The 23,152-nt window shown below is 37.6% G+C and overlaps 2 protein-coding genes and 1 pseudogene across 5 annotated transcripts in view; 1 reads left to right on the forward strand and 2 right to left on the reverse strand.

Moving 5' to 3' along the window:
* Nucleotides 1-10,586, reverse strand: part of LOC111327744 (kynureninase) — a 59,396-nt gene extending 48,810 nt beyond the window's left edge. The window contains exons 1-10 of one of the 2 annotated variants that reach the window (XM_088748869.1): nucleotides 10,301-10,584; nucleotides 5,258-5,378; nucleotides 4,389-4,471; nucleotides 3,809-3,942; nucleotides 2,836-2,910; nucleotides 2,319-2,400; nucleotides 2,048-2,112; nucleotides 1,475-1,573; nucleotides 1,204-1,280; nucleotides 573-625 (exon numbers count right to left, since the gene is read on the reverse strand). In XM_088748869.1, coding sequence (XP_088604995.1) covers nucleotides 573-625; nucleotides 1,204-1,280; nucleotides 1,475-1,573; nucleotides 2,048-2,112; nucleotides 2,319-2,400; nucleotides 2,836-2,910; nucleotides 3,809-3,942; nucleotides 4,389-4,471; nucleotides 5,258-5,378; nucleotides 10,301-10,499 — 988 coding nt within the window. In that variant the 5' untranslated portion in view covers nucleotides 10,500-10,584. Of the gene's footprint in view, nucleotides 1-572; nucleotides 626-1,203; nucleotides 1,281-1,474; nucleotides 1,574-2,047; nucleotides 2,113-2,318; nucleotides 2,401-2,835; nucleotides 2,911-3,808; nucleotides 3,943-4,388; nucleotides 4,472-5,257; nucleotides 5,379-10,300 lie in introns of both variants that reach the window. The other variant, XM_088748870.1, reaches the window with a different exon arrangement.
* LOC148740617 (uncharacterized) overlaps nucleotides 1-23,152 on the forward strand; it is a 1,045,961-nt pseudogene that overhangs the window by 585,497 nt on the left and 437,312 nt on the right.
* On the reverse strand, nucleotides 11,221-22,383 carry LOC111327763 (protein KHNYN). 3 transcript variants are annotated; one of them, XM_022932030.2, is made up of 4 exons: nucleotides 22,246-22,383; nucleotides 15,137-15,428; nucleotides 13,813-14,696; nucleotides 11,221-13,005 (listed from the first exon to the last, which is right to left on the reverse strand). In XM_022932030.2, the coding sequence occupies exons 2-4, from the start codon at nucleotides 15,329-15,331 to the stop codon at nucleotides 12,327-12,329; spliced, it is 1,758 nt and encodes a 585-aa protein (XP_022787765.1). In that variant the 5' UTR covers nucleotides 15,332-15,428; nucleotides 22,246-22,383; the 3' UTR covers nucleotides 11,221-12,326. The 3 variants fall into 3 exon arrangements, with proteins under 3 accessions (XP_022787765.1, XP_022787766.1, XP_022787764.1); XM_022932031.2 differs by lacking the exon at nucleotides 22,246-22,383 and adding an exon at nucleotides 17,509-17,593; XM_022932029.2 differs by lacking the exon at nucleotides 22,246-22,383 and adding an exon at nucleotides 16,893-16,967.

A 23,152-nucleotide genomic window follows, 5' to 3' on the forward strand; every position in this document is an offset into this window, starting at 1 on the left:
CTGTTCTCTTCATCTCCAGGCATAATCAGCACAGACTTCTCTACATAATATTGGCACATTATCACGAGTTACGGTCATAAGAGTCAAAGAAATGAGCGCTACGCAGTGGCGGACACAGACCTCGAGATGGGGGGGGGCGAGGGGGATAGGGCGTTTTTTGTGTGTGTTGATCTGTGGATTTTCTTTCTTCTGGGTTTATTTTTTAACCCAAATAAGGAAGGGTGGACCCAGGCTGTCTGTAACCAACCCCAAGCCACCTCTCCTTCTCCCTCCACTGCTACAGATGTCATACTTTCTTACTGTTGTAGGAAAATATACCAGAGAGGGGATTTATTTACTGTTGTGACTTGGCCAGGCTGGGCTTAGTTGGCAATTTAGTTAAATAATTGATAAAAAGGGGGAAGGGAAAAAAGCCCCGAGTGACTTTTGATAGTCTACAATATTCTCCTTCCAAACTGTCTTTTTTTCCTTTATGAAACATATGGAGAATATGATGTTCCATCAAAAATCACTCCAGGCTTCGTTCCACAAATCCCTTTAATTTTTAGAATTAAATAGAAATATCATAGTACCATGGCCCATTTCAAAACGACTTGTTCTGTCATGACCCCACCAGCCAGCAAACCTACAAAACATCAGTGCCCTATTTGAATTCTGATATCAACAACCAGTAAGAGCACATAAACTGATGCCTTCTTGTCCTTAAAAGAATGATACAACCATTTACTGCTATGTGTCAGTGAATTCTTGGAATTATGGCACTACAGAAATCTTCATCACAAATTAAAACCATACAAGTATGATTAATGTAACCATTATCATTAATTCCTCATCATTATTCCTCAACAATCTAATGGCACTGACCTGCACCCCTAGTTCTATATATATTTCTAAGCTTTATTTCTTACCCATGGACAGGGTTGGAGATACACGTTCAAAAATAGTTTGATTATTTTCTATTATCTTTTTTTGTCTTGCCACAGCCAACATTTTTTACTAACTGAGCCTTCTGAAAGTTCAGCAATCCAAAATGTTACAGCTTGACTCTCAAACTGTATTCATGAGTGAACAATTAAGGAAAACTTTTTTTGGTTGCAAAATACACAATACTTCTCCAAGTGTGAATGATCTTTAAAATAATTCAATACAGTCATGTAACATGCTGTTATACTGGTTCATCACATGCTTCTTTCTAAAACTTACTTGGGAAGGTCAAAGTTATAAGCGTGCTTTTCATGGACAAATGCTCCTGCAATCCCTCCAGGTCCTGAGTTTAGATACTTTTTAACAGAAAAATGGTGTCATCAAACTAAATTTTTACAATGAGATCTTTAATTATTATTTTTTTCTTTTATTACACTACATGACTATAAAATGCACACATCACAAAAAACTGCATGTCAGCTGGCCAATGAGCATGAACATATATTCATATAATGGATTGGCAAAAAGGTTACAACTACACGTCGCTCACCTTGTAAGAACACCAACAGGCAAAGTCAACATTCCAGTCATGAAGGTGCAATTCCACATTTCCAACAGCATGTGCTAGATCCCAACCAACCACACAACCCTGTTGATAATGAGAAAAGTACAATTATCATATTAATAAAAATTTTAGATTAAAATAAATCATTTAAAAAGGAAAGTGTAGCTAATAATCAATATTAATTATGCATATAATTATCATATGCTTCCTTAGACCATTTGAAAAATTTACTTAACATGAAAATTTATCCCAGACTGCATCTGGAATCAAGTGATTGTCTAATATCCAAATACATGTAATATCAGGTTGATTTCCTTTTCTCACCAAGCATTGTGCATATAATTATATACAGACACGTATGTATAATACATCATGTATCAGTAAGATTATGACTTCAGGAAAAGAGTTACTTATCTGAGGTTTTTATGATAATAAAACAGAGCAGCATTAGAATTCTTTGCAAAATTTTATTGTTCCCAGTTGATGACCTACTAAAACATTAGCATGGTTATGCACAATTATGTGTAAAAGTAACGCAACAAATCTTATCAGTCTCACCTTTTTCTGTGCAGATGCAGTAATTCTTTTTATGTCAAAAAATTGTCCAGAGTAATATTGAACACCTGAAAACCAAGTTGGCATTATATGCCTCACTCACTTTAAAGAAAAAAAATTAAGAAATTTTATGATAATTTACACAGGGTACCTCTAGAGATGTCTGTAATTGGTGATTGCATGAACAGTAGCCTGCAGTTGCTTTTCCTCAATTTAGCTCATTATGAAATAACGGGCATCATGCATACTAAATTAAATAAATAATTATACTTACCACTAAACATAACAAGTGCTATTGAATCTCCATGTTTCTCAATTAAGGACAGAATATCATCTGTTCTGAGTAGTTCCTCACCCTAGGTAGCATTTTATTAATATTTGATTCAAACTTAAGTTGTCCAGAATCTCAGTTAATAGCTCTCAGGAAAATTAATGATGTTAGTAAACAGCTTCAAATTAATATTTTATCACTATTCAGATAATCAGAATCCTGGTGACAACACCAATATATCTGCATCAATTTGATCCATGTCACATACCACCGTTAAGTACACTTATAACAAAATCTGAGTTGAAATATACACGCAAACACCAAGGATAAATTTATGCCAAAAATATATATGTATAACAAGTCAGGAATACTAATTTCTATATTCCTTTCAACTCTTCATTTACTTTTTTTTTAAGACTGGTCCCAAACTAAAGACATGCTATTGTTTGCCTGATTTACATCTCTTTTCTAATTATAATTATTACATCAGGAACTGCAATTACATCGCTTCATTCATTACCTCTCTCGGTGTAGCTTCAATGAGGGCTTCTGCTGGATTGTATCCATGGAAACTTATCTGTGACTGCACTGCATACTGCAAATAAATATTGTGAGTTACAATGTTTCATAGCTCCCTTAATCTCTTGCTAATCTTCCTGGCCTACCTCTCTATCTTCCTGCCAATCATACCTGCCCCTTCTTGTATTCCTGATTTTCTTGAGTTCATAGCTATTTCCCTGTCTTCTAGACCTTGGTATCTCCCTCTCTTTCTCTTATCCTTCCTTTCTTCCCCTTACCCTTCCTTTCATCCTTCCTGACCTTACTTCCTTCCTTCTATCCTCATTCATTCTGTTCCTGACTCTTTTTCCAAACTACATGTACCTCCCTCTCTTGCTCTCCTTTTTCCTTCTTTCCTTCCTTCCTTCCTTCTTCCCTTGTTTCTTACCTTAATTCCTCCCTTGTATCCTCCTGTTCATGATCTTTCTTCCTGGTGACCATCCTCTCTTCCTGATCTCAACTATTTCCTCCCTTCCTCCTTTGCTTGCTTGCTTGGTTCCTCCCTTCTTTCCTCCCTTTCTGCCTTGGCCTTTCTTCCTAAAAACCTCCCTCTCTCTCCTTGACCTCAACATCTCCCTCCTTCCCTTCTTTCCTTTTTCCCTTCCTGCCTCCTTTCCTCACTTCCTGATCTACCTTAGCTTTCTTCCTGCCATCTTCCCTCCCTTCATACCTTACCTTTCTTCCTGCAGGTAAACTTCCTCTCTCTCTGTCGCTTTCATATCTGACCCTGTCTTTCTCCATGCCTTTTTCCTTCCGCTTTTCCATTCTCCTTTCTGACCTTCTTCCCATCTATGAACCAACCTCCCTCCTGACGTTCCCTCCTGACCTTCCTTCCTGCCTCCTTAACCCTTTACCACACATACTGGCTCACAGACACTCGCAGTACTACACAGAAATACTGTCACATACTCACAGCACATTCATGTAAAACCTACATGATCTGAGGGGAATGCCTTTGCTTCTATTAGAATTTTGTGTCTCTGAGGTGTTGGTCTGTAGAATGGCACCAAGAGAAGGTGCAAATTTACTGTGAGAGAGTTCATGATGGCAACTTCTATATCCTTAGCACCTGGAAAATAAAGTTTCACCTAAGAAACACTACACTGGAGATAGAGATTCCAAACCCACCATTGGGATTAGATATCTCCAATTTTCAGATATCGTTTGTGGCCTCTTGATTTCCATAAACAGTCTCGCTATTTTCTTATTAATTACTACATAGATTTGAGATGATGGCTTCTATAATGTAACTATCCTTTTTTTTCTTCTTTGTAGAGAAGATTCCATGACTATATAATGAAAAAAAAAAAAAAAAAAACCAGCAACAAAATGAGATAAGATTAAGTATTGACAATTTTATAATTTATGTACAAGGAGCAGCAACAGACCTATAGACATAATGCATTACTTCTATAATTGTTATTTATAAGATTCATGTTGTTTATTACCTGCATTAATTACATTGAATTTGATAGCAAAGCCTTCCCTTTCCATCAGTTGTAAAACGAACCTTACCTACTATTCTAGCACTTTCTGAGAGTACGAAGTCTTCTATTTTCCACCAAGGAAGATCACCACAAAAATGACCATGAACTCCCCTGAAAACAGGATGAGGATGAAGGCAACTTGAAAAAAGTGACATGCCGTATTATTTCACACTTAATCCTCCCTTCACTTCATTACACTTCTCAACTTTGACTAAAGCAGCTCTGGATAAGTCCCTGTTTTCATTTAGGTATAGATGTATGGCAATAACTTAAACACATACATGCCAACTTTCCCGGATTATCTGGGAGTCTCCGGGATACAGAGCCAATCTACCACTCTCCCGTACAGGTGATCAAAACTCCTGGATAAAAGGAAGTTTGGATCAGTTGCCCACAAAAAACTACGATTTAAGTGCATATGTTCCAAAATACTAAATCATCTGGCTTCTTGTACTTGTATTATGGTTTCTGGTTTCATTTTCTTTCACACTGTTCATGGCTATCAAAAACAAGAAAGTTTCTTCTTTGTTACTCCTTTATAAGTGAGAATCTGATTGGATGAATATTTAACCAAATGAAGTCCATCACAGAGAGATCCACATTTTTTCTGTGAAATTGCTTGGTGCCCTCACTGATACTCAAAGGTCCACATAATGGTTTATGTGCACTGTGCATATTTCAAGGTGATGGTGATGGAGGGGCCAGTAGGAGGTCCAAATCAAAAAAGAAATTTTCAGGGGGGTCACATTGGTAAATTAGGCCAGGGGGAAGCTGGTCCAAAAAAAAAATCTCCAGATTTGAAATGGCATCTCTGCTAACATTATACCAATGATCCCTTCAATCAAGGCAGACAGTGTAACAAATAACAATTCAATTGAGACAGAGAAAAATATTTACATTTTTTCCCACTTGTCCAGCTCCTGTATAACCAATGTACGTGATTCTTTGGGTTGGAGTCCAAGAGAATTTCCACAGAAGTACATGCTGTCCATCTCCATATCCACTAATGCCGGATCAACTGTACAGACAAAGTATAATTAATAAAACAATAGAGTTTGTGTTTGTGGCATTAATAATTATGTTTTGGGCCTGACACAGAGTAGTCTTGGCCTGAATCACTAGGGTTAAAATGACTCATGAATCTCAATCTTTAGGCTTAAAAAATTATGTTTTTACAATCAATATCAGTTTGGAGGGCACTGAGAAAATAAAAAGTGAATAAGTGATAACATTAAAGTCTAAACAAGTACAAGCATGCTAAAATCTCTTTATTTTAGCCCACAAAAATTGGCATGATGCCTGATAAGGTGATAATGATGTTCTAATTCTATTAGACAATAATTTGAGTCACCAAAAATAGCTGTCACTGATTAGTCCTTGTATGGGCATCTTTGCCAAATTTTGTCTATTACATGAGAGATTCCCCTTCCCCACCCTCTCTAAAAAATATTCTGACAATTTCTGAAATAAGCCAAATTAAAAGCTTGAAGTTACTGATAAGCTATCATTTGCCAACAACCAAAGTTAAAGGACCAGACTTCAGTGAGATCATTAACTTTGAATTTCTCTCTAAATAATTATATGGAATGCACCATTGAAATCTTATTGACCTTTATATTTCCTGTTGAAATTTTATCTAATCAATTAGTTTTATAAACAAGTAGCATTTTTATAAGGGAAAACCCTGTAGGCTTGAAATTAAAGTTTTCAATTCACAAGGAAGTAAATGGTTATATTTACACATAAGCTAATATACAATTAGCAGGTGTATAAGTAGGTGTTTACTGGTAAACAAACTTATAGATTATTTGATTAATATAAGTTATTTATATGTAGTACTAACTCTTGGATCATTAGCCCATCTTCCATAATTATATCATATGAAAGACGAAGAAACTGCCGCTTAGTTAAAGTGCCCCTGAGATCAAAATTTTCGTATATCATTTTTTTTCATTTTCATGTTGACAGTGTGTCTCCTTCACATACTCTGCCAAATTTCAGTCTAGACCGAGCACCAGAAAGATCTTTTTTCGGGCCATTAAGTTCACGATTTTGCGTCCGCCATTATTTGACCATGTTCCGGAAGTTGATCGCAGGACTCAGAGGAAAAAAAGGCCAATTAAAGGCTCAATATGAAAATCTCACATGGTAAAATGTCAAGAAAACATAACAGAGTCCTTTACTCTATTCTTACAAAAACTAAACAAAAATGACAAGGCATCGATGTGTAATTCAAAGCTGAATCTAATTGTGCAGAATATGCTGCAGGTATTTCTCTGCATCGGAGCCTTGCAAATAGGTCAGAGCAGGAAAAACATATGCGATTTGTTCGAAATTGCTGAGTACACTTCAATCCTGCAGGAATATTTTTGATCTGCTCCGAACACTTTTCGGAGGACTGTTTCGAGAGATCTTGGTACTTTGAAAGATCTAGGCGAAGAATTCTGCCAGTTTCATTGCCTACCATTCAAAAAAGGGGCAAGAAAAACTGTCCTCAGTGCAATCTCGACGAAAGGGAAGCCTACGAACCTCCATGGGTTTTGTCACCTTTATATAACTGTGAGCCTATCAATATCCACCTTTAACAACTCCCTGGCAGAATACGTTACACAAAGGAAAGTACTCCGTGAACATTGTAAATAAGAATGATAAAATAACCGAATTGAGGAATGGGATCTCTGACCTCAAAGAACTCACTTTTATACAAAAGAGATGAAAAATATAATTGTGTGCTCTAACTCTAAAAAAAGCTGGCTTTAATATCAGCGAAAGTAGAACAAACAGCTTAAGACACACATAGAGCATAGAAATATTTTAAAATGTAGGCGTGCAGCCAAGAAACTGAGGAAATGAAAATTTCTTTAAGAACCTCTCAAACTATCAACGATCTGACAGCGTGCTATCAAAGGGTCTCAAATTCATCCCAATGTAAATTAAATCAGGCCAACTTTGCGAGGTTTATTCACAAGACGAATGCGCCTCCGTTACACCTTTCACGGACAAAACAAAGAAGCGTTTCCATTTCATATCAAACTGAATGCCACCGGTTCAGTCTTCTATTGCCCTTCAGAGCTACTCAGAAATTTGTCATAACACAACTTGGAGATAGTATCTAAGCCAAAAAATACTTTGTAAATAATTGCAATGAGGTCACGGCTCTAAAAGAGTTAAAACAAACTCTGCTTTAAACCTCAACGAAGCAACACAACAACAGTCATCATGAATAAGACAGAAAAAACAAAAGAGGCTAAAGTGCAACTCAACAACGGAGTTCACTTCAAACCTCTCAAAGCACCGATAGTAAAAAACACATAGGGAAGGGTTAATGAGATTATTGACCAAATGCATCAGGGCAAACACATTGATGGCTTGGAAATGGCTTTCACAAACTCCCAATATCTGCCTAAATACACAATCAGCCATTGCCAAAAACAATTTTTAAAACCCTTACGACAAGCAAAAATACAAATTGAAGGCGATAAAGCGATGCGACCACAAACGCCACATGGCGAGTCCATGCCATTCTGTGTTTATCTTTATTCGCATGGCAAAAATTCATCACTTGTTGGCTGAAAACTATCCACGGAAGCTTCAGATGATTTCTGGGACAATTCATCATCAGAGAAAGTCGACATTTCACGACTGACAACGAAACAGTTCTCAAAAAAGTAGTATGTGTGATTCTCTGTGCAGCGAACAAAGAGAGTTGTGACAAAGCAAAGCATTTAAGTTTGTTGAGCTTTTGACCTCATGATGACATTTTCTGCTGTACAATTGCAGGCTCGGCTGGAACATGTTTTCAGCAATGGCGGACGATTTTTGGACAACTTTGAAGCAGTAAAAATTGGTCATCGAAGGTTTGTTTTGAGTTTTTAATAGCGAAAAGGGTTTTAACTTGACCCAATTCAACATTCTGTAAACAAAATAATTTGGATATATCAACAAAGTTGAAATGGTAAATTGGCCACCGTAATGATTACAAAAGCTGACGTTTCGAGCGTTAGCCCTTCGTCGGAGCGAATAGAGGAATTGTGGGTTGTGTGTGCTTTTAAAGGCAGAAAATGGAGCTATGTTATTGGTGGGTGCATGGCAACGAGAAAAACATGAATAAATTAGTGGAATGAAAAGCGTTCATTGATCCCTGTGGGATTTAGACTGCCGGTTTGAAAGATGAGCTTTTGTTCAAGATTTTTACGGCTTTCCGTGTCACCTAAGTGCAAGGAAAGACCGCAGATTGCCATATGTTGCTCAGAATGATTAGGTAAATTAAAATGTCTAGCGACTGGTTTCGATGTGTCCTTGTCATTCCTTTCCACGTCTCGAAGGTGTTCTCGAGACGTGGAAAGGAATGACAAGGACACATCGAAACCAGTCGCTAAACATTTTAATTTACCTAATCATTCTGAGCAACATATGGCAATCTGCGGTCTTTCCTTGCACTTAGGTGGCACGGAAAGCCGTAAAAATCTTGAACAAAGCTCATCTTTCAAACCGGCAGTCTAAATCCCACAGGGATCAATGAACGCTTTTCATTCCACTAATTTATTCATGTTTTTCTCGTTGCCATGCACCCACCAAGAACGTAGCTCCATTTTCTGCCTTTAAAAGCACATACAACCCACAATTCCTCTATTCGCTCCGACGAAGGGCTAACACTCGAAACGTCAGCTTTAGTAATCATTACGGTGGCCAATTTACCATTTCAACTTTGTTGATATATCCAAATTATTTCGTTACTCCCACTGACGCAGCCCCAAACAGTTTCTTTCGAAACTATCAGCCTTTATTCATTCTGTAAACAAATTAGCCCAAAATAAAATGGTCAATTTTTGTCTCAGGGGCACTTTAACTGAATAAAAAGAAGTGTTACTGACAGAGAGAGTTGTCATCGTTTTCTTAACAAAACAGATTTTTTCAGTTTGTTCAATCCTTTTTTTAACACAAATTGAATAAATGTATATATCTGGTTTATATCAGTTGTTTGGTGTGTTCATTAAAATTTGCCCCCTACCCAGTCTGACCCTTGCAGTTTAACAGGAGTTTTTGCTTTCTTTGCTGCCTTTTTCAGTTTCCTGTGTTGTATTTAGCCAGGAACACAGAAAACTTTGCCCAAGTATGACTGATACCCAGTCTGTTCTATTTTTGAGATGAGAGGTATAAAAAGGCACTTTAAGTCTAGTCCTACAGGAAACAGTGAGCTTTATTTCCCCTTAACCCCTAATATTCCCAGGGACTTAGCCTTGGGAAATATTTGGATTGCCCAGAAATAAAACTCACCCTTTCCCTCAGGGCTAGTCAATAAGTACTTTATTTTAGCAGGGGTTAACTGCAGCATGAAGAATGGTCAAATGATTTTATTAAGAAATTTCAATTTTTCTGCTCATGTAGCAAAATATCCCAGACATCATGCCACAAAGATACTTTGTGAAACCATTCAACTTCTGCGTTATGTGATCGGGTAAACCTCCAGGACGCCCATCCGTGCCCGTCTAACGTGTAACTATGTGATCGCCTTGATCGCTTAAAATTGTCCACAAAGCGCGGAATTGATTGTCATTCGGACATGCATTGGGACATCTGTAAACTAGCCGTATGGCAAAACATATTTCCACGTGCTCCATGTTGTATCGGAATGTCTTCGATTCTGTCCACAAAACGACGAGGAGTGGTTTGATAAGTGATTCTGTGTTTAATACGCATGTTTAAACTAAAAAACTGCCAAATGTATCCCTTGAAATGGCAAGATTTCCGTAGAACCCCAAACATTTATTAAGCATTCAGTCTCTGTTCAATGAAAACGATGGCAAAACAAAAGATTATTCTTGAGACGACAGTTTTGTTTTAGAATAGTATGGGAATATATGGAATTCTTTCCCTTGAAATTTTAGATTTTAAATTCTTAAATCTTAAAGTGGTGTCTTGATGACAAATTCATCTTACCTTTAGGAAGATCCCTTATCTTTGGATAGAAAAATTCTTCTCGAAGATTCTTCAACTCATCACTATCGTCCATCATGTGCGCGAATTTCGCATCAGTAATTTCTAACTCAGCTGATTTTGCCAATCGGATGAGCGTTTGAAATGGCTCGAAATTCAGCTGCTCGCTGCACTTCTTTCTTAGATCGTCGTATGATTTCATTTTAAGTAGTTTTGAATGCAAACACAATATGCCTGAAGGGGCAACATTCAATCAACTTGATACTCGGGAAATAATGGCCGTGAGAAAATGGGTGCTGGAATCTGTGACTCAAATCACTAAGAATTCTGACACCTGAAAACACAGTCCACTCCCAGCAGTGAATATTAAGGAATTTCTCTTGACAAAATATAACACATTCTTAGACAAGAGGGAGATAACATGAGAGAAAAGTGATACAACTAAGGCATACTGTTTGATTGAACACCAAATCCTCACAGTTTAAATTATATTGAAATATGCACAGGAGATAGTACAGGGAATTGAGATCTAGATCTTAGGAGGCAAAAGGGAACTTGTAGAAACTTGTTGCTAGATTGTAACCTTGAAATCTTTGGTCAAAATTGTTATTTCAAAACCATTAAGAATCTTCAACATTTCTGAACATGATAGGCCCAATCAGGAGGAGTGGGGCCTTAGTCTTGGCTAACAATTTCTCTCCTTCTAACCAGTATTACATGTCTCTCATCATTGAATAGTTCCCTTAACAGAAATGAAAAAAAAAAAAAGGACATGAAAATATACAGCTGCAAAGCTCATCACTGGGGTTAACAAATGCAGTCATTATTTACAGAACCAACTTAATTTTCGCAACAGAACCAAAGTATTAACTGATCATGAATGATAACTGACTTTCCAATACACTCAACGAACCACAAACATCCCCGTGAACTCTTACTTTTTTATTTTTCTTTTCTTTTTTTTTTTTCTTGACATATTATAGTTACAATATAATTTGCTTAAAAAAAAAAAATGAGGGCTGGCAATAACATAGTGGATTTGAAGCTTAACAGCTGGTAATAAACGTATAGCTAAATTATAAATGGAAACAATAACAAAGAAGAAATATAATGCCAGAACATGAACTAAATGTTAAGCCTTTTTTGTCTTTTTTTTGTAAGTAGGACTAAACTAAAAAAAGTACCTACATCAAGGGGGCTGCAATCTTGAACTGTTTCATTTCAAGCAGACATTATCTTTTGTGAGCCTTTTTTATACCAGGAAACTCATGTCAAATTCTTAACCCATTACACCTGTAAGCAAAATTTCTATTTTCAAATATACTCTTAACAACTGTAGAATTTGACAACAATTTCATTATTTCTCACGTTTTTTTTTTTCAACCGCATGGCGATCACACTTTTTGCTCTCATAGAGAGTAACCTCAAGTTACACCTACATTACAACATTGAAAACCACGTTGTTACTCAATAACTGTAAAAATCTACCTCTTCTGCAGTTACTCTCAGCTAAGCTATCTTGTGCTTTCTTGCAGAGAAACAACATGGCAAACAATGTTTGTAAAGGTATATATACATTAGGGGGTGTACAACACTTTGTCTTGCTCATCCCACGATGGGAAAGTTGATCAGACATGGCCATTTTCAATAATATTGACAATCCAGAAAAAGCAATAACTTTGCCTTAACTCGCTGCCACTTAAACCTCATCACTGCAAAGGAAAATCCTTTTACACAGCTAGTAAAATTAACAATAACTGTTCCCTAAGCATAATGAGAAGTACTCCTACCTAAACCAAATCAAAACTTAAGTATGCCTTTCACAAAAAGGCACATTCTTAACAGTAGATGTGGATGAAATTCAGTTTGACTTAAAATTGTAGTCAATGATTAGCAAAAGAAAATTAGGTGCTACAACAATGACGAAGTCCAAATTTCATGAGCTAGTAGCTTAGCGTTTACAGTAATATATATACATATCTATGTACATACTCTACTAATGTAATTTAATAATAATAATAATAACAGTTCAGTATTTGTTTCCCATATCACACAAAATATTAGCTAAAATTGTAACATTGGCACTTGGGTTATCATTAATGGCCTTTCTCATGGAAGCTTCTGGCACAGATTCCCCAAATATGCCAATCAATCTCTCAAGTTTTAAATTCAATGCTTCCTGGTCTCTCTCAGGATGATAAAATCTGCATTTAAGACCATATGTACACTTCTTCAAATAAGGGCAAATTCGAGGGTGAGTAGCAGAGCCCTTTCGAAGAAAGTCTTCAAGATTGGGTCCATGTTTGCCCAATGGGTCATCGGGAACCATAAACTTGTCCCCAACAAAAGAGTACATCAGTAATCTTTGTTCAATTGTCTCTCTCCATTTTGGATTTTCATTTGTCAAATCCCTAAAGTTATCATTTGATACAACCACGCCATCTGTCTCTGCTGCAAGTTTGATGATAAAGCGATCATCATAACAAACAATTCTTCTGCCATTCACCTTCCTAGATGGAGTGAAAACTAGTATACCATCACGTTCAAGACTGTAGAGAATTTCCTGATCTGTGATTGGCTTGTCGGGGCGCGAGGCTTCCTTCCGCCACAATGGCACAAAAACCGTGATTTCCTTGTGTCCCTTTGCTCTAAACCACTCAACACACAGTTGAATGCCTTTACAAGAAAAGATATCTTGTCTTCCATGACTAAGAAAAAGAAAGAAAAAAATATTTCAATTTGATTTAAAACAAAACTGAAAAAAGATAAAAATCTACTTTAATATTATGTACTTTAGTTCCAGTTTTAATTTGGACTGGTATATAATCTTCTGAGAGGATGTTCTAGCCATTTATAGTGGCTACGTTCCAACATATTTGCATTGGTGGGATGACAAAGAAACCCGCCACAAGACAAACAGGAACAGGAACTCAACTACTACTTCATTTGATTTCTTTTCATTGTCCATAATTATTTTTCCTATTGAAATAAAAAATTCATATTGAAATGACAGACTCTAAAATTAATGTTGAAAAATTGCATGAAGCAGTTGCTGCCAAAAACTAGTTGAAGAAAAACTGTGTTGGTTCGAAACCAATGTCTTGAGAAAGGGATGTTGCCCAACAAAGGAAGTTGCTCAACCACAAGGATAATATTACACGTTTGACCCTGTTTAAGCTCTGAAACAACTGCTCATGCTCACCACATATTCAAATTAACTTCCTGTTCATATATCACATTTCATCAAAACAAAACTCTCTTGTTTCAGCATGTCACATTTTTTCCCACTTTGACAAAGTCCGATAATTTTGCAATTCAGCCACATTTTTCAGCCTAAAAAAATCCCTGAAACCTGATCATGACCTATGCTAATAGCAAAGATTTGCAAAATGTTGTTAACTGCTTAAAATAAAAAGACATATCTATCGATGGATATAAGGAAACCTATCATAAAATAAAAGGAACAAATGCAGTTTTTCTTAATCTTTCTTCCTAATACAGCAGAAGTTACTCACCTCATAGCAACATTGCTCCCATCAATAACCACTGGTCTTAAGTTTGAAGACGAATTCGCTGAAACTTTCTTAGCACCAAGTATTTGTTGGTACATCAGTTGTTCTTGTTCGTCAAGTCTGTCGCTAGCACTGCTGCTTGCTTCTTTGTGGTTCTCATATGGAGATGGTCCAGGGCTATTGTAGGGTTGGACCTGCATTAAAGGTGGAACAGAAGGCCCTGCTCCTCTGGCAATAATATCAGAGGGGCGTTCAAGAACTCTTTTTGTTCCTCTCGGAATTGCATCTGGATAAAGTTCAGGGTTTGGTCTAGGCATTTTTGCGATCAAATCTCTTTCCCAGGTGTGTTGAGCACCAGCCACTGTTGCTCTGGGGTTCTCAAAGCCAGGCCTTAAAACATGGCCAGAGGTATTTGGCGCTCCTCTGGCCACTACGTCTCTCCTGACAGGGTAAGGAGCCATCGCTGGAGTAGGTTTGGGTTGAGCAGAGGCGGAAATTTGATAAGGTAACGATGCAGTTGTTTTCAGAAGTTCGTTCAAAAGTGTGTTCTGAGTTACATCAGGTCCTAGCTTTTGGACAGCCTGGTCTATGACTTGGTTAGAATAGCCCAGTTTTCGTGCAAATTCCCTCAACTGAGGTTCGATGGCTGGCACGCTTGACGTATGCGACGTTGGAGGTGTACGCAGTTTGTCTTCAATAGCCGATTGCGCCATTGTAACAGACTCTGCACTGCCTTGAAGATGGCAGCTTTTTCTTGAAGTAAACTTTACCACAGCACTTGTGGTTTTTTCAAGTTCATCAAGTGATTTCAACAGAACTTCGTAGAAGCGCTCGCTGAACGGAACTTCTAATTCCAGCTCAGGATTACAACGCGACTTGACGTATTCCTAGAAAGAAAAGAGATTCCATGTAAGCTTCTACTAACGAAACTCTCGATAAAAACACGCTCAAAATATATTTTGTGCTTTTCCTTCAAGGAATGTCATTATAAATTTATTCAGAAAACTAGAAGGAAAGCAGCTGGAAAATTAACTACGTTTCTTTGAGTGTCAGAGATTCGCATTTCAATTGTTGAGCGCTTTGGCTTAGAAGTAAGCTATTCCATCGAAACAAAAATCGTTTCCAGCGAAGGTAGTCAAATTAACAGTTTCAAAATTCATGGTTTAATAAGGAACACCGAGAGTAAACTCGCCGTTAAGCGTTTCATTTCAATGCGGAAGTTTTAAAAAGCCTTATAACCTTCTCGTTGCATTTCACAAGAAGGAATTTATGCTCTCGAAGATATGCGTCATAATCAACACGAACACAAGCTGTAATTCCTACTAACCTTCGCTTTGACCACATTGTCTTTCTCTCCTTTTAAAGCTAGCCACTGAAATCCACTTTTCACTGCGCTTTCCTCGGGCGAGCTGAATTGGACTTCCACACTGAAGAGGAGCATAATTCGCTGAAACACGCTGGCAACAAGGGAACGCTTTCCATGGTCAACACAAATTTCTTCGATAATATCGTTGTCCGCCATGTTCAATCGAAGGAAACTTTCCAGTAAATAATAACAGTGAAGATTACAGTTCTTCAAATGGTATCACAAGATCGCCATGAGCGAAAACCTCAAATATCTACAAAGGAAGTTGAGGGTGGATTTGGTCAGTCTTATAAATAATAGTCTTTGTAAAAACGACAGGATTGGAGAATAATGCCATGACGTCATGCTATTTCATAACAAGCGAATTTCTTAAGACTTCCTTTAGGGAGGGGTCAGGAGTACCTTGTGCAAAACCAAAATTTTCAAGACAAATTTGCGGCGAAATCATTTTCTATCATGGTAAATGTACTACAGAAAACACGATAAATTTAAATTTATAGCAAAAATATGCTAAATTCCTTGGTATACACGTATTCAACATTCCCCCCCACTCTACTCCATGATGTTCCGTTTGAAAGGCTAGTCATGAAACACGTAAGGAATATAAAGTCATGCAAGGTAAATAGACTTCCTAGAAACTGGTTCAAAACATATAAACTGACCAAGAAGGCTATAGCGTATAGCATCTTTTGGTTTCAATGACTGCTAATCAAGATCGCCTATTAAAATAATTTATGACAGAGATAAAACGTGGTAAAATTTCCTGACTATAAAAACATCTGTTTAGGACAAAACTCTTATATATTCCGTGCACGTCTGTACTTTTTATCCTTTCCATCCAAACTAACTACAAAGCGTAAATCAAGTTATCGAAAGGCGCGGTTTGTATGTAGATGCAGGTTTTCTATTGCCAAACACGGATCAGTGCACGCACGACGTTTGCCGCCGTCACGGCTTTTGGACGTGCTGAAAAGGGGTGACGAGGGCAACATTGTTCGTCAGATGATACCTAACCAACAATACTAGAAATTTCTATCTAAAAAAGAGTGATTTTTAAGGAAGACTTTTGAAAGGAAAGTACAATAACATACAAGAGCGGACGAGGAACACTGTTTCGAGAAGTACTTCAGTTTTCCATTCCAGTTACGGAAAATATATAGAATGAGAAGTGTTTAGCTATGACTTCCGCTTTAAAAATAAAAACGCAGAATTCTTTAATTCGGTTGCTAAATTGTTCCTGTATTTTACCAAGAAACTGAAAGGACATGAAGTGATATCGTCATTGCTAGTTTTTCTAACTGTTTTCTTATTCATTCGAGAAATTACTGCAACAGTGTTATAGCCTGTTATTACCCTTGCTGTTTAGTTGACTTACATGAGCTGAATTATCACACAAATATATTCATTATGAAACGCCTTGTATGGGGGTAGAAATGAACAGAGATTATAGATAAAGCCGAGATTGTGGATTATGCATTTACCACGAATCCGTTAACCGAAAATTGTGAGCACTTTCCGACCGAAATTGTATGCAAACAAACAAGACACTAAAACAAAACAGATCTTAAAATATCCTTTCCACTCCAAGTGTAAGAGGCCTCGAGGCATATATCAAGAAAAATTTCCCGCATGAAAAGTTTCCTTGCCGATTCACGGGTTTAAATCCGGGAATCAGCAAAGAATATTTCGGTAAAAAATGTATTTACGATTTCTTTACCTTTCCGATATCTGTCTTTCCTTACAGAGACTCCAAGTTTCGTCAAACAGTCCAGAAAATTCTTATGAACTGCATGAAGACACAAACAGGAAGAACATATTAGAAATTGTACCATCTGTGTTCTGATTGGTTGAATCTCTAACGGCCGCGTGAGCGCGACGTTCGTGACGCACAGCGGGATGAATTGTTCTGTGATTTCGATTGGTCAAATTGTCACTCAGAACAGTGGAAGTTTAGACTGCAAGTTATCGTCACGTCCGTTACACTGAAGTTCTGATGTTTACGTGATCGTTTCTAAAGAGAAGTTTGTTTTACACTTCATCCCTATTGAGCTCGCTGCCTCTTCTATAAAAACTGCATTCAGCTGTAATTTGGTTTCTTTTAGCACGCGTTAGTTATCGATAGTTACACAGTCAATCACTTCACACAATCAACTTTCCGAGAAATTGCGAACAGAAATGGCGAAGCAGTAAACACATTTAAATCGGATAATTGAACGTTTTCGAGGAAAATGTTGTGAAATGGAAATAATTTGTAGCTACTTTCCAAGCCTAAGAGGTTGAATATCAATTAAACTCAATCATCAATGGTAGGCATTACTTACTGTATGGCCTACCTAGTAGTCGGTCTCTAAATGGCCGCAGGGTGCAATGAGTCCATTGTCAAAACTTAGGGAACTGTGACTGTGTGGGTTCGTGTATCTTCAGTAAATGAATTTTCAGAATATTTCTAAACATTTATTGTCTGAAGGACGGGAAGTGAACCCAATCTAGTATAAATATTGATAAAGCTAGACTCGTTAATTAAAATTCTCCGGGTTTGCTGATTCCCTTGGGCTGACTCATTACGAATTCAAGTCATATCTACGTTTTCAAAGCATCCTTATTTTGAGCGTTTTTCGTCGTTTCTCGAAGTAGACTGAAAATTTGGGCGGCAAAACAACGGGAAAAGAAAAGAATATAAAGATGGGAAGATGAAAAGGTTTTAAAAAGGGATAAGAAGACAACACAGCAACCAGAAATTCAAATTAAAACCGGTAGAACTGCGGAGGATAAGCAACAGCGCGTATTACCCAACAGCAAAATGGGAAGTACAAGTTTTTGTTATGAGTTCCTGCGGAATAGATTTTTTCTCTTGTGGAAATTTTTATCACGTGAGTGAGACCATGAGGTAGCTCTTTTCCATTGGGATGGATTCAAACCTTAACCGGTTCCGACTCTAAAGTCAAATGCTCAATCAACAGAGCTGCGATCTACTTTTTTGCGAGCAGAACCACAGTATGAAGTTGACAGGTACAAGCAAACTATGGCTCGGTCGACCACTTTTATCTGTCTTCATTTTTAATCTGGATATATCAACAAAGTTGAAATGGTAAATTGGTCACCGTAACAATCTTTACGGCGGCCAATTCACCATTTCAACTTTGTTGATACTCCAAATTATTTCGTTACCCCCACCGACGCAGCCCCAAACAGTTTCTTTAGAAACAGCCTTTATTCATTTTTAATTGGTGCTTGTAACACGTGAATGGAACAGTGTTTCTATTTTATTCAACCCTCCTTCGCACGTATCTTAACCTTACTTCCAATGGTCTTGGCCAGTTGTTTAAGATGCTTGGCTCCGAGGATGTGCGTCGACCCGGTTCGTTTTAGGAGTGCGCGTGCCTGAGATGCAATAAACAATCAGTATGAACTATAAAGTGTTAAGCTCCTCCTTCAAAATGGTTGAAATACGAATCATTATTCGATTTTCTTAAAAGCGCGATCTAGTTTAAAAAGGGTTTGAATAAATCTTATCTTTATTTAGCAAAAGTATATCATATTTTGAAAGGTCTGACTCAAGATTAGAGCAAAAAAGGAGAAACTGATCACTAGGGTCAAGTTCCAAGATTTCGTAACACTTTCACATTTCTTTTAAACATTCATCCGCATGGGTTGGTTAACAAAGAGAAATATTTCTTGAATTATCCTGAAGGAGGGATAAAGTTTTTTTCATTAGATCGAAAGCGGTGAAGTTCCTTTCACTGAAGAGGGGATATTTCTCAATCGGCGAAGGAACTCACTCAACCACAAGGAATAAACTTTTGATGACCCTGTTTAAGCTTCAGATCAATTACACATGCTCAGAGCATAGAAAATATTAACTTCCTAATCGTCAAACAAACTGATTCGGCTTTCAATAACTGTAACTTCGTGCTAACTCAAACCGATATCGATTTCCCCCTGGATTTCCACTGCACATTAACATCAATTTTACTTAAAATATCGAAGGGCCGCAGCCAGGATGAACATAGTTGAAATTCAAAAACGATCTCTGGCAAAAATTAGCGTGGCATACCAGAGTGACACCTAACGCAGATAACACTTCTTGCCCGTTACCCGGACAATACAACATTCTTTTTAACAAATATTCATAATAATTTACATTCTCATTATTTCGAAGTTCATGTCTTTATTAAATTCTCTCATCGCTTCCTTATCATTCATTTTACCCGTAGAAGACTGCAGTTCGGGCAGTTGAAAGCTCGTAATTTTTAATAAATTTTGCCAGAGATCGTTTTTAAATTTCCACTATCGATAATTTTGCTGTCTGTTTCTCAAACCATTGATGATTCGAACATCCGCCGGACTTCGTTTCCACCGTCACTAGGTCATTATTTTTTTTTTCACTCTCGATGTGTCGAGCCATGTTTTTCGCTACGTGACAGAACCAAAGTTTGAGTGCTGCTGTCCAAATCCTTGAATTATTAAAAAAAAAAATTGCGTATCCTATCTTTTTGTTTTCTTGATATCACACAAAGTAATTTCAGTTATTGTGTTAGTGATTGGTCTATATTTAACGTTTAGATTTATTCAATCTGAATTCCGATGATATTTGGATATTAACCTATCGCCAAGAGTTTCCTAGATAGGTAAAAGTAAAACCTGCTTACGAACCAAGTGGCCCATCGGGCCGGCACTTGAATGTAGTTTCCGGAGCATGAAGTGACTAAAAGTATTTCTACTCCCCCCTGGATGGAATGCTAGTTCATTACAAGGTTACCCCCAGCATTAAACTCGCTGGTTCCCATTTATACTCCTGGGTGAAAAGAGGCACTGTGAGAGTAAAGTGGCAACACAATGTTTCGAACCCGGGCCACTCGATCCGTAGTCGAGCGCACTCAGTAACCACGAGAGTCCTTGATGCCTTTCGCCAAGCCTGTTACGTCAACGGTGCAAAAAACGAAAAACTTCCAAAATGGGCAGACATTTTCCATCGGCAACAATTAGCATCAAAGTCGCGCTACGAACATCATGTTATGGGTCTGAGGGGTTAGTAACTCGGCTGTAGCCCAAGTCAGGTGTCCTCGTACCGAAATTTTTTGTATACCGCGGGGAGATAAAAGGTTCTGAAACCTTCTTGATGCTAATTATGTCCGAAATAAAAATCAATTCCCCACGAAAACAACACACTAGTTAACGAAGAGAAAATGCTGCTTCTTATCGAGAAAATTGGGAAAGCGTATAAAGCTTCGTAACCCTTTTTCTTTTTACACGATCGACGAAATTCCCGCCATTTTCTCAAACTTGGAGCCTGGCGCGGCCAAAACTCGTTTTTCCGCTGTAAAATCAGTGAACACAACGTGAAAAGGCAATGTGACAAGAGCCATGGCTCTTAGCCAAGATTCTCTATTCTGTTATATTTATTTCTTTATGACACGCCGTCCGAAAATCTTTGTTTCTTGAGACAACAAGTCTTGAATTATCTCACTTTGACGTTAGAAACTTCCGAAGGACCCGAAATCCTCTCACACGCGAGTTTCGCTGTACAGGATAGTAGTACACAGCGTCTCACTCTATTTGGAACTTTTGAATTAGAAATTAAAATAGAATTCATTTGATCTACCGAGGCTTTGCATAACTTAGTCAGCAAAAGTCTATTGCTTAACAAACTCCTGAGTGCAGTCAAAATTGGAATGATCTTAGGTGTCTCAAAACAAATCATACTTGCTCATCGAGACAGGGCTTATAAATAGTAATTCCACGGGGCACGTTGGATATGAGATGATAAATTTACTTCGATCCATCAACGCTTTGTACAATTTGGTAAGTCTTTCCGACTTTGTTCTGCAGGAACAAAGCGAGTGTTACGTGTAAAAATTGCCTTATTTGCATAGCAAATAATATTCTTTGCAGAAACGACAGGATTGAAGAAAACTGCTATGACAGCGTTTCATTTCGTAACGAGCGACTTTCTTAAGACTTCCTTTTGGGAGGGATCAGGAGTACCTTGTACAAAACCAAAATTTTCAAGACAAATTTACGGCGAAATAATTTTCTATCGTGATACTAGAGCAAACACGATCAATTTAAATTTATGGCTAAAAGATGTTATAATATAAATTGAGCAAGAAAGCCATAGCGTATCACATCTTTTGTAATGCAATCTATGAAACGAGATTAAAGGTCGTAAAATGGCTGACTATAAATGACGTCTGTTTATGACAAAACTATTATTTCTGTGCACATCTGTACTTTTTATCCTTGTCATCCAAACTAACTGCAAAGCATAAATCAAGTTACCGAAAAGCGTAATTTGTCTGTAGATGCAAGGACGTTATTGCCGGCCAGACGTGGATCACTGCACAATCTACACTTGCCACCGTCACGGCTGTTGGACGTTCGTGCTGAAAAGGGGTGAAGAGGGCAACACTGCGCGTCAGATGACAACTAACCAACAATACTTGAAATTCCTATCTGAAAAAAGGGATTTTTCAAGGAAGCCCATTTTTGAAAGAAAGTACAATAATAATAATGCAAAAGCGAGCGAGAAAAACTGTTTCGAGAAGCACTTTAGTTTTCCATTCCATATCTAAAATGAGAAGTGTTTAGCAATGGCTTCCGCTTTAAAAACGAAAATGCAGAATTCTATAATTCGATTGCTAAATTGTGCCTGTATTTTACCAATAAACTGAAAGGACATGAAATAATATCGCTAGTTTTTCTAACTGTTTTCTTATTCGTTCGAGAAATTACTGTAACAATGTTCAGTGTAGCCTTTTATTACCCTTTATTACACACAAATATATTCATTATGAAACGCCTTGTATAGGAGTAGAAATGAACAGAGCTTATAGACAAAGCTGAGATATTGTAGATTATGCATTCACCACGAAAACAAAACAGATCTTAAAATATCCTCTTAAAATATCCTTAAAATATCCTCTTTATAATCCTCTCGAAATGTAAGAGGCCTCGTGGCATACATGAATAAACATTTCCTGCATTAAAGGGTTCCTTGCTGATTCACAGGTTTGAATCTGCGAATCAATGAAGAACATTTTCGTGAAAAAATATATTTGCGACTTACTTACCTAGTATCTGTTTTTCCTTAGAGTGGCACCAAGTTTCGTCAAACGGTCAAGAAAATTATCCTGACTGCATGAAGTGAGACGAACAGGAAGAACCCTGATTGGTTGAATCTCTAACGGACGCGTGAACGTGACGTGACCCAAAGTGGGATGAATCGTTTTGTGATTTGATTTGTAAAGTTGTGACACAGAGTAGTAGAAGATGAGACTGCAAGTTATCGTCACGTCCGTTACACTAAGTTCTTATGTTTACGTGATCATTTCTAAAGAGAAGTTTATTTTGCACTTCATTCAGATCCCTCGTGAGCTCGCTGCCCCTTCAATAAAAACTATATTCAACTTTGGATATTGGTGGAAGGGAAATTGGGAACAACCAGCTTTCTCAAACTCATTGAAAACACGCCGAAGTAAAGGCACATAATGAGAAACTTGTCGCTATTACTTCCCACAGTGTGATGAATCACCGTGGGGCAGCCTTAAAAACGTTAGATTTGTCGCAGCTCATGCGAATAGTTGGACCAAGTCGTTTGCAAAGGAGAAATGGCCTTCATCAGAGGTATTCGGTGACGGACATGATAAATCGCTCAAGCTCCAAGTTTGAATCTGTCAATGGTGGCGATGCTCCTGAGTGCTATCAATGGTATGCTGGTAGGTGTAACACATTAAAGGTAATCGTCTTATGCTGGTAGGTGTAACACATTAAAGTTAATCGTCTTATGCTGGTAGGTGTAACACATTAAAGTTAATCGTCTTATGCTGGTAGGTGTAACACATTAAAGGTAATCGTCTTATGGTTTTCTCGGAGTCCTTATATTAGTTAACGGGACTGTTTACATCGTGTTCACGTTGTATAAAAGACGACCGGTCGATAACTTTCAAGTTTGGGGTAGGTAATTGTCGTAAGTCTTGA

This window comes from Stylophora pistillata, chromosome 2 (assembly GCF_964205215.1).
Source record: "Stylophora pistillata chromosome 2, jaStyPist1.2, whole genome shotgun sequence".
Lineage (NCBI taxonomy): Eukaryota > Metazoa > Cnidaria > Anthozoa > Scleractinia > Pocilloporidae > Stylophora > Stylophora pistillata.

What these genes read in the sequence shown, in the direction of transcription:
- LOC111327763 (XM_022932030.2), bottom strand. Translation starts at nt 15,331, where the DNA reads ATGGCGGACAACGATATTATCGAAGAAATTTGTGTTGACCATGGAAAG. An exon ending in ACAATGTGGTCAAAGCGAAG is followed by an intron (nt 14,697 to 15,136) that starts GTTAGTAGGAAT and finishes TTTTCTTTCTAG; the next exon opens with GAATACGTCAAGTCGCGTTG. An exon ending in GGGAGCAATGTTGCTATGAG is followed by an intron (nt 13,006 to 13,812) that starts GTGAGTAACTTC and finishes TCTTTTTCTTAG; the next exon opens with TCATGGAAGACAAGATATCT.